The sequence below is a fragment of the Callionymus lyra genome, chromosome 9 (assembly GCF_982586985.1).
Source record: "Callionymus lyra chromosome 9, fCalLyr1.hap1.1, whole genome shotgun sequence".
NCBI classification, from domain to species: domain Eukaryota; kingdom Metazoa; phylum Chordata; class Actinopteri; order Syngnathiformes; family Callionymidae; genus Callionymus; species Callionymus lyra.
In genome coordinates, this window is record NC_141826.1 from 1,556,855 (window position 1) to 1,570,775 (window position 13,921).

General features: G+C 40.9%; 1 protein-coding gene across 1 annotated transcript; it reads right to left on the reverse strand.

The window, feature by feature from the left end:
* Positions 1–5,695: 5,695 nt before the first annotated feature.
* LOC148071410 (transmembrane protein 182-like) lies at positions 5,696–8,748 on the reverse strand. Its single transcript, XM_087798972.1, has 5 exons — positions 8,545–8,748; positions 7,005–7,134; positions 6,586–6,684; positions 6,257–6,394; positions 5,696–6,102 (listed from the first exon to the last, which is right to left on the reverse strand). The coding sequence occupies exons 1-5, from the start codon at positions 8,704–8,706 to the stop codon at positions 5,882–5,884; spliced, it is 750 nt and encodes a 249-aa protein (XP_087655098.1). The 5' UTR covers positions 8,707–8,748; the 3' UTR covers positions 5,696–5,881.
* Positions 8,749–13,921: the final 5,173 nt, after the last annotated feature.

Below are 13,921 nucleotides of genomic sequence, written 5' to 3' on the forward strand. Positions count from 1 at the left end.
ACCAATCCTCTCAAATATACACACTCGCACACCTCCACACACACACACTATGTGAACCTGTCGCTCCCCTGCCACTCGGCTTCCAGGGTTTGCAGGTCTCTGATAGGGAAGTCTCTGAAATGGAAAGAAGATAACAGTAAATAAACAAATAAATGCAATAAAAGTGAATTTGTGCTGGTTCGGTGCGCACAGAAGAAGTGTGTGTTTGCGAGTGGGGGATTGTTGTTGGGAGAGCAGTGCCGGGCTCAACCTCACAAAGATGCCTCCTCAATACAGCAGGTAGATTTGGGAGTGAATTCAAGGAATCTGGCGGGACTTGATAGACAGAAACATCATTTAGCCCGTGCACAATAGACCTATCAGTTACAGCCTCCTGTTGCCGCGATATGATCTCCGTCCACTGCATACGACTGAATGGCTCCAAATAAGCATTTTATTTTCATCACAATGATGCGTCAACTCATTCAGCCATAGCTCCTGGAGATGGTCTCAGACGGGTACGCTGCTGCTGGTCCGTCTTTAAAACAGTGCCATGGCTTTGATGAGCCTCTGCACCAACACACCACTTCAACCATCTTTTCTCCTCAGATGTTGTTAATTACACTATCATAGTCTGTTAATTACCTTATCAGTGCTGCATAATCCGTGGTCAGTGTTTGAACGGGCTGAATCAAAGCCACCTTGTTTTTATTCTTTAAGACGTTCGTGGTACGTTCTTTTTACAGAAAAAGAGCAAAAAATGCATTTTTTGTTCTTCTTTATGTACATGCATAGCTAATTGTTTCCCTGGGGATTGACAGATAGAAATCCAGTCTAAATTTGTTTATGTTTGTCACCCCGAACCCTTTGACACTACTGAGTTGTTATTGTTTCAATATTATGCCAACATTTTGCGGCTTCATTATCATAAGAACAGTGTAAAACAGAACAGTGTAACATTCTTATGATGTTTTTAAACAAAAGATTTCAGTTAGGAATGACTTTGATACCCAAACTCCACCCCAAACTTAAAATGATCCTTCAAATTCAGCATAGCATCGAAGAGGAGGTTGGAAGGTACGGTAAATGGCAGTTGACATTAATTGACATTTAGTCGTCCAATCATTTTTTTTAAAGGGCTGTTTCACTTCATCTCTGTGTTCTCTCTTGCCTTACATGTTATGCATGTAGTCACAGATTGGAGCAACAGTTTGTAAATTAATCTCTGTATCTATACGTTGCCACTTGTTAGTCTTTCCTATGAGCTAACACTACAACATCCATTTGCTGAAGTCTCAAGGTTAAAATTCCATCACCAGATTTAGACGTTTATTTATTATTTATACAGATCATTCACAAGCTACCCTGATTTGTGTCAAAATTGTGTATGGTTAATGTGTTTAAACTTCCTTTAGACAAAGTAAAATCAGCAGCAGATCGAAATCAGTTTCAGTTTCGGAAAAGGCGACGAGATTAAAATCAAGGCTTGTGTTAAAGTGCATGCATAAGGATTGTGTAGCAAGTCTTGTATGAAAACGAAATCCTTATACTCAAATATTTGTTTCCTTTCCACAGGAGCTGACCTGATGTGGAAAACTCCCGGTTAGATTTTTTGTGTTACAAATGGCTTCTGTAACACAAATTTTAAGTGTATCTACTCTGAAAATATGAAGTGGGTGACATAGAAGAGATTATCTGAAGTAGCCGTCATCATACCTGAGCTCACATCCTAGGCAGAGATGATGGATGGATTCATTTAGGTCGTGAATCTTTGTTGACGTGTTTCCTCTGTTTCTAATTCAGGTGCGGTGTGCAAACACCTCTTAAATGACTGCAGCGTGTTTACCTTGAGTGCTTGCAATGTGTTGCGTGTGCGAGAGTTTGATCGGAGCGTGGCTCCGTCTCGTTGAAGAGTTGGTAATTAAGAAATAATTGGTGGGGCTTGAGGAGCGTTGCTGGAGCGTGGAAGCATGCCTAAATGTTAATTCCACTCAGAATATGTTAACGTATGCACAGATGTTAATGGAGCCTCCATGTTGGCTTCCTGTGTTGTGCACCTCAGTGGTTTTCCCAGCACCCACATAAACCCCCCTCAGTGCCGCCCGCAGCCTTCACTGGCTCCAGCAACTTCCACGGATAAGCTAACTTAGTAGGCTTTTGATGGATATGTCTTGCTGACTTTTATCTCTCAATGCGTCTCTAAACTAATTAAAAAAAAATTCTTACTCTCTTTCTCACCTTCCGGCAAATATTTGTTTCCTCAGAAGTGAGCGTGGGCAACCCTTTCTTAGTGCTCCATATGTTGCCAGCTGTCAATCAAGTTAGGCTGAAAAAATAATAGTACCCATCCCCCCCTATTTCGCCTTTCTGGTCTCCTCTCAGTCTCCTTGAGCAGAAATGAAAAAGTGTATTTACATACGTGTGTGTAGGCGGGATATCGGTAAATAAAGACATTAAATGAGCATCTGTCATCGTTTCGCTTTCCCTTTAAAATCCTGCAGCTTAATCTTTGTTCGAAGAAATCTTTGTGGGTCAGTAATGGCTGTGTGTAAATTAAGCTTTTAAATTGAGATGAATGTGCCAAACAGCTTTAAAACGACAGCAGCATGTCGAAAGAAAAATAATTGTGTATCGCTCGCTTTGTCATGATTCACAAAGTTGAGGGGAATAGATTTCTATATTGTTGTGCAAACAAAGCAACATTTTGGAATATTGTTTAAAGATATAACATCCATTTATAGCCATTTTTCCAGTAAGCCGGAGTCGCAGGGCAATGAGACGACAAACTGGAGTACTAGGGAGAGACTCTCTTGAAAAGTGAAATCAACAATTTTACCAACAAAGTTTCTCATGATATATGTCATACAAAATGCTTTCATGACTTTTAGGCATTCAAATAAAATGGTGGTTGACAACATTTTGGGACAAATTTTGATCTTTGTTTTTTTTTTGGTACTCACATTGTAGCATATCACTAAAATATATTCTGAAGTTGAATGTGCCTATGATTGTGAAAAAATGGTTTTCTTTATTTCTCTTTAAGAGTTACAATTCAAATGTATTTAGTAGAAATGAAGTTCCTCTCAAACTAAATGATTTATCTCTATACAAGTTTGGTTTGCTGTCACAAAATCCATCATCTTTTCAGCTTGTTCATTATATATTTGTAGAAAAAATATTGTAAATAATATAATAGTAATTGTTTTCTAGTACTTAACTAAAGGCGATGGTAAAGCTTATTTCAAACTGAAAGATGCTTTTAAGACAAATTTATACTTAAATTAATAAATTCATTATTATTTTTATCTACATTTCAGGACACAAAATGTGTAAAAGCCAGTACCAAAGCATAAACGGTATACTGTGTCTTACATGAGAAAATAAATAATAAAACCAAGTAAAAATGCAAGACAATTATTTATATTCTGTTCAGGGAATAAAAAGGAAATCATTTTATAAATAAATGTAGAAATTCTTGTGTATGTTTATCTTTTTTATAAACGACATGCCATACACAAACATGATTTGTCCGAGCTTGTCTGAGGGGATGTCTACAATAAATCCACACGTGTAATTTATACCTAGAAGAAACACTGCAGCAACTTCTTTTCATCCCTCCACCTGCTCTCACCTCAACTACTGTCAATACAGATTAGCAGTGCGTGTGTGTGTTTGTGTGTGTGTTGGGGAGAGGGGAGGGTCCGTTCTTGGGGATTTGGGATGTACAAAAGAAACAAAAAAAGCAAGAGTGATGCCATAAGGCGAGCTTTTCTCTCATATCAGCTCTTATCAGGGCAGTCATTTTTGACAGGAGAAAAGCCTTTATCCCAGCCGAGTGTGTCCGTCTGGGCTGACACACACACACACACACACACACACACACGCCCTGGGCCTAGCAGGCGAGAGCTCACGCAAACTGAGCAGGTAATCAGCTCACTGGAAGAGTTTGGGGGGTTAGTGTGAGCAAGTAAAGCTCCTTCAGTGAGTGTATCCCCTCTTTGACTGGATAAGACCACCACCAGCATACAGCCCAGGCGCTCTGGAGGGACTAAGGCCGGGTTCTGTCCAGGTCATTTTCAGGACCAAGCCTGTGACTAGGTTCCACGATTTGGGGTCCGGCACCTCACACATGTGGTCCTTTAAACCACCACTCTGGTCTTTGTCTTTTGTTCTGCTGCTGTTTCCTTCTTCCTCTTTCTTCATTTCTTTCAAGCTGATGATAGATGAAAAACTATAAAAGTAGAGGAACACAAGTTAATGAATTATGAAAAGCAGCCATCCTTTCTTCCTTCTTTACTTTCCTTCATACAGCCTCATTTCTTTCTATTTCTTTCTCATTCTTTTAATTTAATTATATATATTTTTTTCTTTATGTAGTCCAATTTATTTATCTTTATATATAAATAATTCCTTCCCATGTTCCCATATTTCTTATAGTCCCTTTTACATTTTCATCCTTTCTTTTCATTTGTATCTCTTTCTTCTTTCGTTATGACTTTACTTTCTTTCTTCTCATCCCATTTTTCTTTTGCTCTTTTTGTTTTTCTATGAACTTATACACTATATTTCTTCCTCACTAGTATTTTCCATCTCTTACTTTTACACTGTCACCCTTCCTTTTATTCATTTATTTTCCTTCAAAAACCTTCTTATATTTGCCTTTTCTGTCCATTTATTTTCACCTTTGTTTATTAATTTAACTTGCTTAAACAAGCTTTCCTTGCTTACCTTAGTTTCATTTACCATTTGTTGTTTACTTTTCTTCTAAGATATATTAGTACTTTAGATTCTCTGCATCTGCCAGAGTCTTGAATCATGTTGCTTGAACCAGCCCTTTGCGGAAGAGAACTTGAGAGCCCCCTGTTGTTAGCTAGCGTGAATCGCACTACAAATTAAAATGCTCTTTTGCAAAAGCGACCAGAACAACAGATTATCCTATTTGTGTGACAGGATGTGTTCAGCATGTTTGATGCAGGGTACAGTCTACACCTGCCTGGCATGACTCAGGTGAGCCAATTTAGTAAATCTGGGAGGGGTAAATAAAAGGAAGTAAAGCCCTGCTACACTCTCACTTCCTGCCTTTTTGGCCTGGTGGTCTCTATCTGTCTGTCTGTCTGTCTGTCTGTCTGTCTGTCTATCATCATGGCAAGGTAAAGGAGATCCTGGATACAGGCGTGTGCTCAGAGGAAGGACCGTGGCTTTCTAGATGGCTGATATGTTTGGATGCTTGAGGATGGATAAAACTTAGCTTGAAGCAGTTCCACCTATACCTATTGGATTTTCTAGTATTTTTAAAATAATCTGGTGCAAAAGTTTCAAAGGCAGCACATGCATAGTGGATTAACCAACAGTAAAGATAGGTTAGAGGGCGGTGAACTTGATGTAGAATGTGTTACCTTGTTAAGTTACTTTCGTTTTATCTATTAATCTCCTTACTTTCACCTCAAAAGTATGAATTGCAAACTCAGAATTATAAGTTTTTATATCACAATTCTCACCCACAAAACTAAATTCATTAACTTCCATAACTTGACTACCTGGCTCATTACACTAATTCAATTCTTTTTACTTTTAGTTATTTTGAATATAACTATTATTAATAACATTTTTTTTCCACAGGTCAGTTTGACTTTTTAAAACTTTTCCTAAAAGGTAATTGTAACAAAATATTATATTTACAAAATAATTCTCTTTGTCAGAGGCAAACGTGAAATAACCTTGTTTTTCAGTACTAATTAATAAAATTTAAAAAATAAAAACTAATTTACAGGTCATCAAACAATGATTTATTACACTGTAAAAATAAAAAAAATAACAACAAACATACTGCTATTTGTAGAGTGATCCAAATGACTTTTGGACTGACAGTTATTTTACGAATCGTCCATTCTTCCCTCGCTTCTCAGTTGCTGGCGAGCAGCGCCCGGCCCACCAGCATGAAGACCATCCCAGAGATGAGCTCCAGAGGAACGGCGGCCGCGGCCACCATGAAGGACAGACCGTAGAGCACCGTCACCGTGACCTCTGGGCACGACTCGCCTCTCTCCTGCAGAACGTAGCGCCTCACGTCCACGGTCTCCATCCACAGGACGAACAGCAACAGCACCAGCAGGAACAGACACGCTGCAGGAACGAGAGACATCAGCCACCGCCCTACCTCAGCTGTTTACATCCGTTGTTGTCCGGGCAACAGATCCATGTGACAGGTATGCACAGCTGAGCATTTGTATGTCGACTGTGATATCATCTCACACACACATGCGAGGCTATATTTTACCAGCAGCAATGAGGAACGCTCCGCCCAGTCTGTAGAGTTTGTGGCTGAAAAATGGGACGCCACAGAGCAGGAGGAAGGTTCCCGCCACAGCACAGGCCAGACCCAGAAGGATCAGGAGAGTCCAGAAGCCACGGAACACTGGAGAAGCACAGCATTGAACTCACTTCAGCATGTTTTTCAAAAGAATCGTATGCACAAAACTGGAGGTCAATTGACCATAACAATAAAATGTTAGTGTGTGTGAGTCACTATTTTTTCATATGTGCACCGACTATCTTCTGTGTGTTCCCCCTATCTCTACACCCAAGTGGCCTGCATCCCACCATTACCTGCTGTGGCGTCATATGTAGGATGAGGCACCTGGCCGAGAGCGACGGGCAGAGGGAAGAGGTAACCGTGGACACACACCTTCGACTGCGGCTGGTTCGCTACAGGAGCAGATGACAAAAGTAATATAGAATTCTGGTTTTCAGAGTATGAAGTAAGAAAGAAGAAAAAAAAAATCCCAATGAAAAATGTGAAACTAAAAAGTAATTTGACTGAGATAATACTTAACTTAACAGTATTATTTAACTAGAGAAGATATTTTTGAGATCTCTGAGAATTATATTTTCACTGCAGATTAAATATCTTCTTGTACAATGTCTTCTTGTCTTACAGTTGTTTCCACTTCTTCCTTCTTCTGACTGCTGAACTGAAAGAAACCACAAAAGCACAACCAGACAAAGAGCTGAAACTGGAGTCTTACTGAAGAGAGTGGCCTGGACCTCATCAGTGCTGGGCTCCACCTGAAAGTCACAGCGCCAGAAGAAGCCTTCGTGGTGGAGGGTGAGGGAAGAGGCGGAGTGTGAGGCGGTGACTGCAGCCTCTGTCTGGTTCTGAGGACGAGAGACAAACCGACTGACACTGGCTGGCGAATGAAGAAATAAACTCACATTACTGAAGCTGGATGAACCTAAAATGTGTGTCAACGTTGTCAACGCTCGGCTGCTCCGAGGGGTCCAGTGCTTCACTGGCGCCAAGGCAACCAGCATGCTTCTGATTACAGTCTCTGAGAGCTCTTCAAGAGGAACTTATGGATGATGTTTTCCTCTGAGGTGTCAGGACATGATTGATGGGGCTGAAGAGCACAAAAGACTTGTGATGTTCCTCTTATGAGGAGAAGTGCTATGATGTTCAGGAATAAAGACTGTAAATGACACAAAGTCGGAAAACTGACTAACTAAAATCAGACTTATGGTTTTAGATCATAGGTCACGGGGCATTTGCGGCCTGTGGCTTAATATCGCATCCCTCCATTTGCTGTCTAAGTTTTTATGAGTGCAGGCAGCGTAAGGGACTCCATCATTGTTCCACGTCTGATGGCTGAGCAACAGGTTCATCCCATTAATGTTCATCGTCATGTTCATATAGCTTTGACTTTATGTTTGAGATGGAACAGATTTGGCGAATAAATTCCATAATTTCAGCTCTGAAATTCAAATACTGCAGTGGATATCCAACATTAGAGGTCCAAGATGTGAAAGTGTCTTGTAGAAGTTCAACTAAAAACAAGTGTGCTGGTTTATCATCAGACAGAAGGCGGAGTTCATGAGGCAGAGGTCACCCGGGATTCAAGTACAAAGAGCAAGTTGATGTTCTAATACTCTGAAACCGAGTTTACTGTAGACTGCTTAGTAACAGTTGATATTTACCACTTCAAACCACTTCAGTTTGATTGAGGACAATCCTGGGTGCATCTGACACCTAGGAAAACCTATAGAAGCAGCTTGACAACAGAACAGTAAATAATACTTGTTTTATTTTTTATGAAGCATTAAACATGTATTTTTTTCAATGTAAGTTAGTTTCAGTCTTTAATGTATATTATTTCATTTTAATTTGTAATCTTAACCAGTTTATTTTAAATTAGGTTTGAAAGAAGGATGATTTATAACTTCATGTGTACAAACATTTAAGGGAAAAAAACAACGAGCATGCATGAATGAAAGGTTTATATGTCCTGTTGCATTTCCAACTGGAGTTTTCTAAACAAAACTAAAATAAACTAAAATAACATCAGCAAATGAACTTATGGCTTAATCATTACTCAATGTTTAAGTGCAATATTTTGAGGGTTTCCTTAATATTGTGCATTTTAATTAAAAAGTTTATTTTTAATTAAGTTTTGAGAATAACTCCAATGATACTTTCACTTCCCACTGGGACTCTTGTGTCACAGCGTTTGTTAAATCTTCACACCTGTCTTAATATTTTTCTGTTAGTGCTCCTAAAATGTGTTCTCTCACCAGAGTCCCGTTGACCGTCGTGGGTGTTGGTGTTGGCCATCTGTACGGACCACAGTTGTCACTGGCCACTAGCCAGTAGTCCGTAGCGAAGGCCAGAAAGAAGCACAGCGTTCCAAACACACCAAATATCCCCCCGGCCAAGGCAGCAGCTCCTACCCTCATGGTCCAAGTCTACCTTCAATGTATCCAAACTCTTCAGACCTCTTCAACCCTCCAGAGCGTTCGGACTGACCCACAACCGTGCAACTCTGCCAGCCACTCCCTGGACCCCCTGGAGGTTCAGCATGGGGGGGGGGGGGGTATTTTAGGATGGCTTTTGCTTGCCCTCGTCAAATTACAGTGTCTGCTAGTGTGTGCACTTGACGCTTCCAATACTCTGGTATGTGTCAGAGTGGTGCGACTCTTTTAAAGTGAATTAGAGTTTGGGTGAAAATGACCTCTGACCTCCTGTGTGTGGCTGATCAGCTGTGTGGAAGGTCAACTGTTGGTTACAAACCTTCACAGGTCAAGAAGTCAATTTCATCCTCATTTTCCGATTAAGACTCATAATCATAAGATAAAAAAAGGAAAATTCTTAATTCGTCGCACAGTGGTGAAATGTGTATCGACTCAGCAGCAGAGTTAACAGATTTCGAAACATACAGCACACAGAAAATGGTATTAATTGGAAAATGTAAACAATGTATACTATTCATGCACAGATCAAATATGCTCTGAAACAAAGATAGAGCTGTATACAGGACAGAAGTGAGAGAGGGAGTAAAAAACACCAATATCTTCCATAACAAGGACAGAAGGTTATGTGAGTGTTATTAGATGTTTTTATTGTGCATCATGACAGCAACAGGCTGGATGGAACGGCAGCATTTTTCCTTACTGCAGCGCTGTGCTTGCTGTCCTCTTCTGAACCCTGAACAACAAAAGATCACAGAAGAAGGCAAAGTGCCATCCGAGGATCACAGGCGACCGTTGCCTGTATATCTGTTATAATTGTTGTCACAATGTCAACTGTGAAACTGAGCTTGTGGAAATACTAAATACTTAAGCAAGATTGATTCTTTATAATACATGTATTGAGAGTGTGCCAATATTTATTCAACTTAATCATTATTTTCACTTCTATTTCTTCAGTTTCACAGCAAATATGTTTATATAAGTGCTTGTCTATAAATAATAATAAATAATAAATAAATAAAACATCTCTATAGCTGGGATCTTTTCTTAGTTTTATTCTTTATTTGTACTGATACATTTGTTTTAAACTCTATCTGATTTAGTTTGCGTTGCTTTTTTTTTCTTTTTTTGTTTACCAAATCAAATGTCCTTGTTTTGGCATTTGGCTGCATTTCTTCTTTGTTGTATTCAGTTGTTAATCAAAACAAATATTTTATCCGGTGTGTACTGCCCTCTAGAGGTAAAAGTATGTTTCACAAGTATGCGCAAGAGACATTTGTCTCCAGCAGCTGGGCATGAGGAGTTGGTTAAGAGCCGAGATACAGATTCCTCTATATATCGTGCGTCGGTTAGATATGTACGTTTAAAAAAAAGTTTAGAAATTATTTTTGAAAGCGACTTCTGGAAATATACTATTTAGATCTTAAAAAAAACATATCCCGGTGGGGTGGGGTTTAGATCTGCGGTTGAAAGAAGCAGCAAGGTGAGCTATTTCAGTGAGTTGCTCTCACTTCTGAGTCATGTCTCGCATTGCTGTGGATCTCCTCACCCACTATGGCTCGAGCTCGTCCTCCTCTTCAGGTCCCGCATTCTCACCAAGTTAATCATGGACGGATGTGTTAGATATGACACAAATTATGTTTGCTATTCAGGTAAAGATATTTAACCTAACGTTGATGAAAATAAGTCACCAAAACTGAATGTAGACACCAGGGGGAGCTCTTGGCCAGTAGACCAGACATTGCTTGATAATTTTTAGTATTTGAAGACTATTCTAGCCAACTCTGTGGCAGGATGAGGAAAGAGACGTGAGTTGGGTAACTGTTTATTAACAGGTTGCTGGATCAGACAGCACATGTCTTACACAGCACAAACATTTATAACATTTGGTGGGTCACTACCCTGGGCTGTAGGGGTGACCGGTGAGCGTCAATGCGAATGAAAACAAAGTGAGCGTGGCAAATTGTAGCGCAAGAGACCGGAAAACGAACATCCGGCATACTTTCGGGCAAAAACTACCTTGAAACACGGAGCTGTTCACCATACACCAAGTCAGCAAAAAAGGCATCTAGATCCTCCTTAGGAGCTAAAGTCCAACCAAAACAATGTCCAAGGCAAACAATCCACCTAGTTAGCATCTGTGAGTTCAGCATGTAATAAAGCCTTAAGCTAATTGTGAAAACGCCCAAACATGCCATTAGTCTGAGGGTGGTACACTGTAGTATGATGGAGCTGAACACCTAGAGACCTTGCCTGCGCTGTCTAAAGCTCGAACACAAACTGTGAACCTCTATCAGATGTGATGTCGGACGGGGAACCGAAATGTACAAACCAGGTGGAAAGAAATGCCCGTGCCACATCTGCAGATGCTGTGGAGGACACAGGAACCGCCTCTGGCCACCTTGTGGTCCGATTCACCATTGTTAGCAAGTGTGTAAAACCTTGGGAAGGGAAGGAGACAACGTTCTTCCAGGTCCATATGCACATGATCAAAATGCCTGACCGGAACTGAAACTGGATCCAGAGGCATCTTGGTGTGTTGGTGCATTAAAGTTTGCTGACATGCTGCGCACACCCATTCCTTAACATCTTAACGAAGGCCTGGCCAGACAAAACGTAGCCCTGAACAGCTTTAACAACGCACAGACACCCGGGTGAGAGAGAGTGTATCATGTGAAAAACCCTTACAACTTTGTTGTGTTAAGCATTAATCCGTGCTCATCAAGACACTGGAAAATTGTCAACAAAAAGGTGCAACAGATGCTCTTCTATTGAATGTCAGGTCCTGCAACACCGAATGCATCAACCTCTGAAAGGTCTGAGCCACACCCTTAAAACCAAAAGAAATGCTCAGGGACTCAAACAGCCCAAAAGGTCTAAGCACCGCAGTCTTGGGAACGTCATCGGAACGCATTGGAACCTGATGATAGCCACGCACCAGATTCACCAAAAACTGTCGTACCTGCTAAACAGACCAAAAAAATTCCATGATGTGCAGAATGGAACGGTCATGCGCAGTCATCCCCAAACACTCCATTTTAGCAAACTCTTCTTTAGCAGTAGCAAAAGAAATAGCATCAATAAACAGCGACTAACAACATCCACAAGTAAACCATTAGCACATAGAAAATCTGCACCGATAATGGGAACTGAAAATGAAACTATCACAAAGTCACTGACCTTCCTCCAAAAGTCTCTATGGAGGATCCGTTGGTAGCACTTAATGACGATCCGTAGCCACAGGCTGACAAGTCCATCTTAGTCAGGCGAAAGAAGCTCTTACGAGAAATGCAGTCCACCAGAAAACGCCTGTCCGACAGTGAATATGTCACAAACAGTAGCTCGTTGATCAGCAGCGCCCACAGCTGCTACTAAGTGCTGGCTCTTTCGTTTCCTGGCTATCTGAAAAGCGCAGGGGGAAACACAACAACGAGCCTTCTCACCAAAGTGCTGATGGAAGTCCAGAGACACCTCTGGAAATCAGCAATATACGACCCGCCTCTTCAGCCAAGCTGCGAACCACTGCTAAACCATCAAACCACCAATACACGGGAGCGACAGCAGCTATAAGCTCTCTCCGCTAATGACAGGCTGTAATAATAATAATAATAATACATTTTATTTCGAGGCGCCTTTCTCAGCACTCAAGGTCGCCTTACATAAAACTCAAACAGCCAAGCATAAAAACATAATTGAAACACGGTGATTAGGTGAAATAAAAAGATTTAAATAAATACGTTTTAAGATGTGATTTAAAATGGTTAATGTTTAAATTGGCAGTAAATTCCAAAGACCGGGGAGCTGAGTGGCTGAATGCTCTGTTCCCCATTGTGGTGAGGAGGGTGGGACAGACAGGTGTATGGAGGAGGAGAATCTTAGGGAGGGGGAGGGAGTGTGAACATGGATTAGATCGGAGAGACATGTAATGGCGAGATTTTGGATGACCTTGAATGTAAGGAGGAGGATTTTGTATTGTATGCAGGATTGAACTGGGAGCCATTAGAGCTGTTGCAGTACAGGAGTGATCTGATAGATGGAGGGGGTTCTGGGTTCTGGACCAGTTGAAGTTTATGTAAGGATTTTTGGGGCAGGCCGTAGAGATAAGAGTTGCAATAATCTGAACGGTGACAAGGCTGTGAACGAGGATGGCGGCAGTGTGAGTGGTGTAAGAAGGATGGAGGCGGTTGATGCTGCGCAGGTGGAAGTAAGCAAACCGGATAATGTTATTCATGCGGGATTGGAAGGAAAGTGTATTGTCCAGGATGACACCCAGACTCTTAACTTGGGGGGAGGGTGAGATGGTTGAGTTGTCAATGGTGAGTAAAGTTGGCGAGCTTTGGACTTCATGAGACTGACATCAGGGGTGAACCAAGGGGCCGAGACAGAGAAGGAAACAGATCTGTTTTTTAGAGTAGCAGGAGAATTACGATTGCTGTGGAGTTCAGTATTGTAGTGAGTGACCAGATCGTCAGGAGAGGTGGTGAGGATCAGAGAGGCAGGAAAATTGGATGCTTGTAACGCTAAAGAAGAAGCTGCTTCACGGTATACTTTCCATGTGTTGGATGATCTCTAAGAAGTATCATTACATGACTCGTGCTCTTTGGGTCAAGGGCAGCGACCATGAAGTAGTATTTGGACTCATCCGTCGTAATTCCTCTCAGATAGAAAAGTACCTCAAACCTCGGAGCAGGATCGCTTTGCCAAAACTCTGACCTAACCGTTGAAGCTAGACGTCCGCGAGAGTTTGGGAGCAGCCGCTGAAGTAGAGGCACCTCCATCCCACACAACAGCACATTTCATACATAGCAAAAACATTTATAACATTCAGTGGGTCACTACCGATCAACCACTAGGTGAGAGACCACATCACCATGTACCCGCTACAACTAACAGTATTTTCATGCCAGAAATACAGCTTTGTGAAACATCCTATGGTAATCCTAGGTACATTCTAATTAATTTGATTATTGTAAGGATTTAGCCTATTGTTGTAGTTGTTTTCCTCAACAGCAACCTGTGACCTTTTTATTTTTTTCCACTTTTGTTCTGGCAATCACTTGTAATTATCCACACCTGTTTATTTCTGTTCCCCATTGTGTTTGTAAATGTAAGCTCAATGTAGAAAAATGTTAAAAAATAACAGGACGTCACTTGAGGAAAATAAAGTTTCTTTATATAAGAAAAAAAAGGTTGGTACAAACAG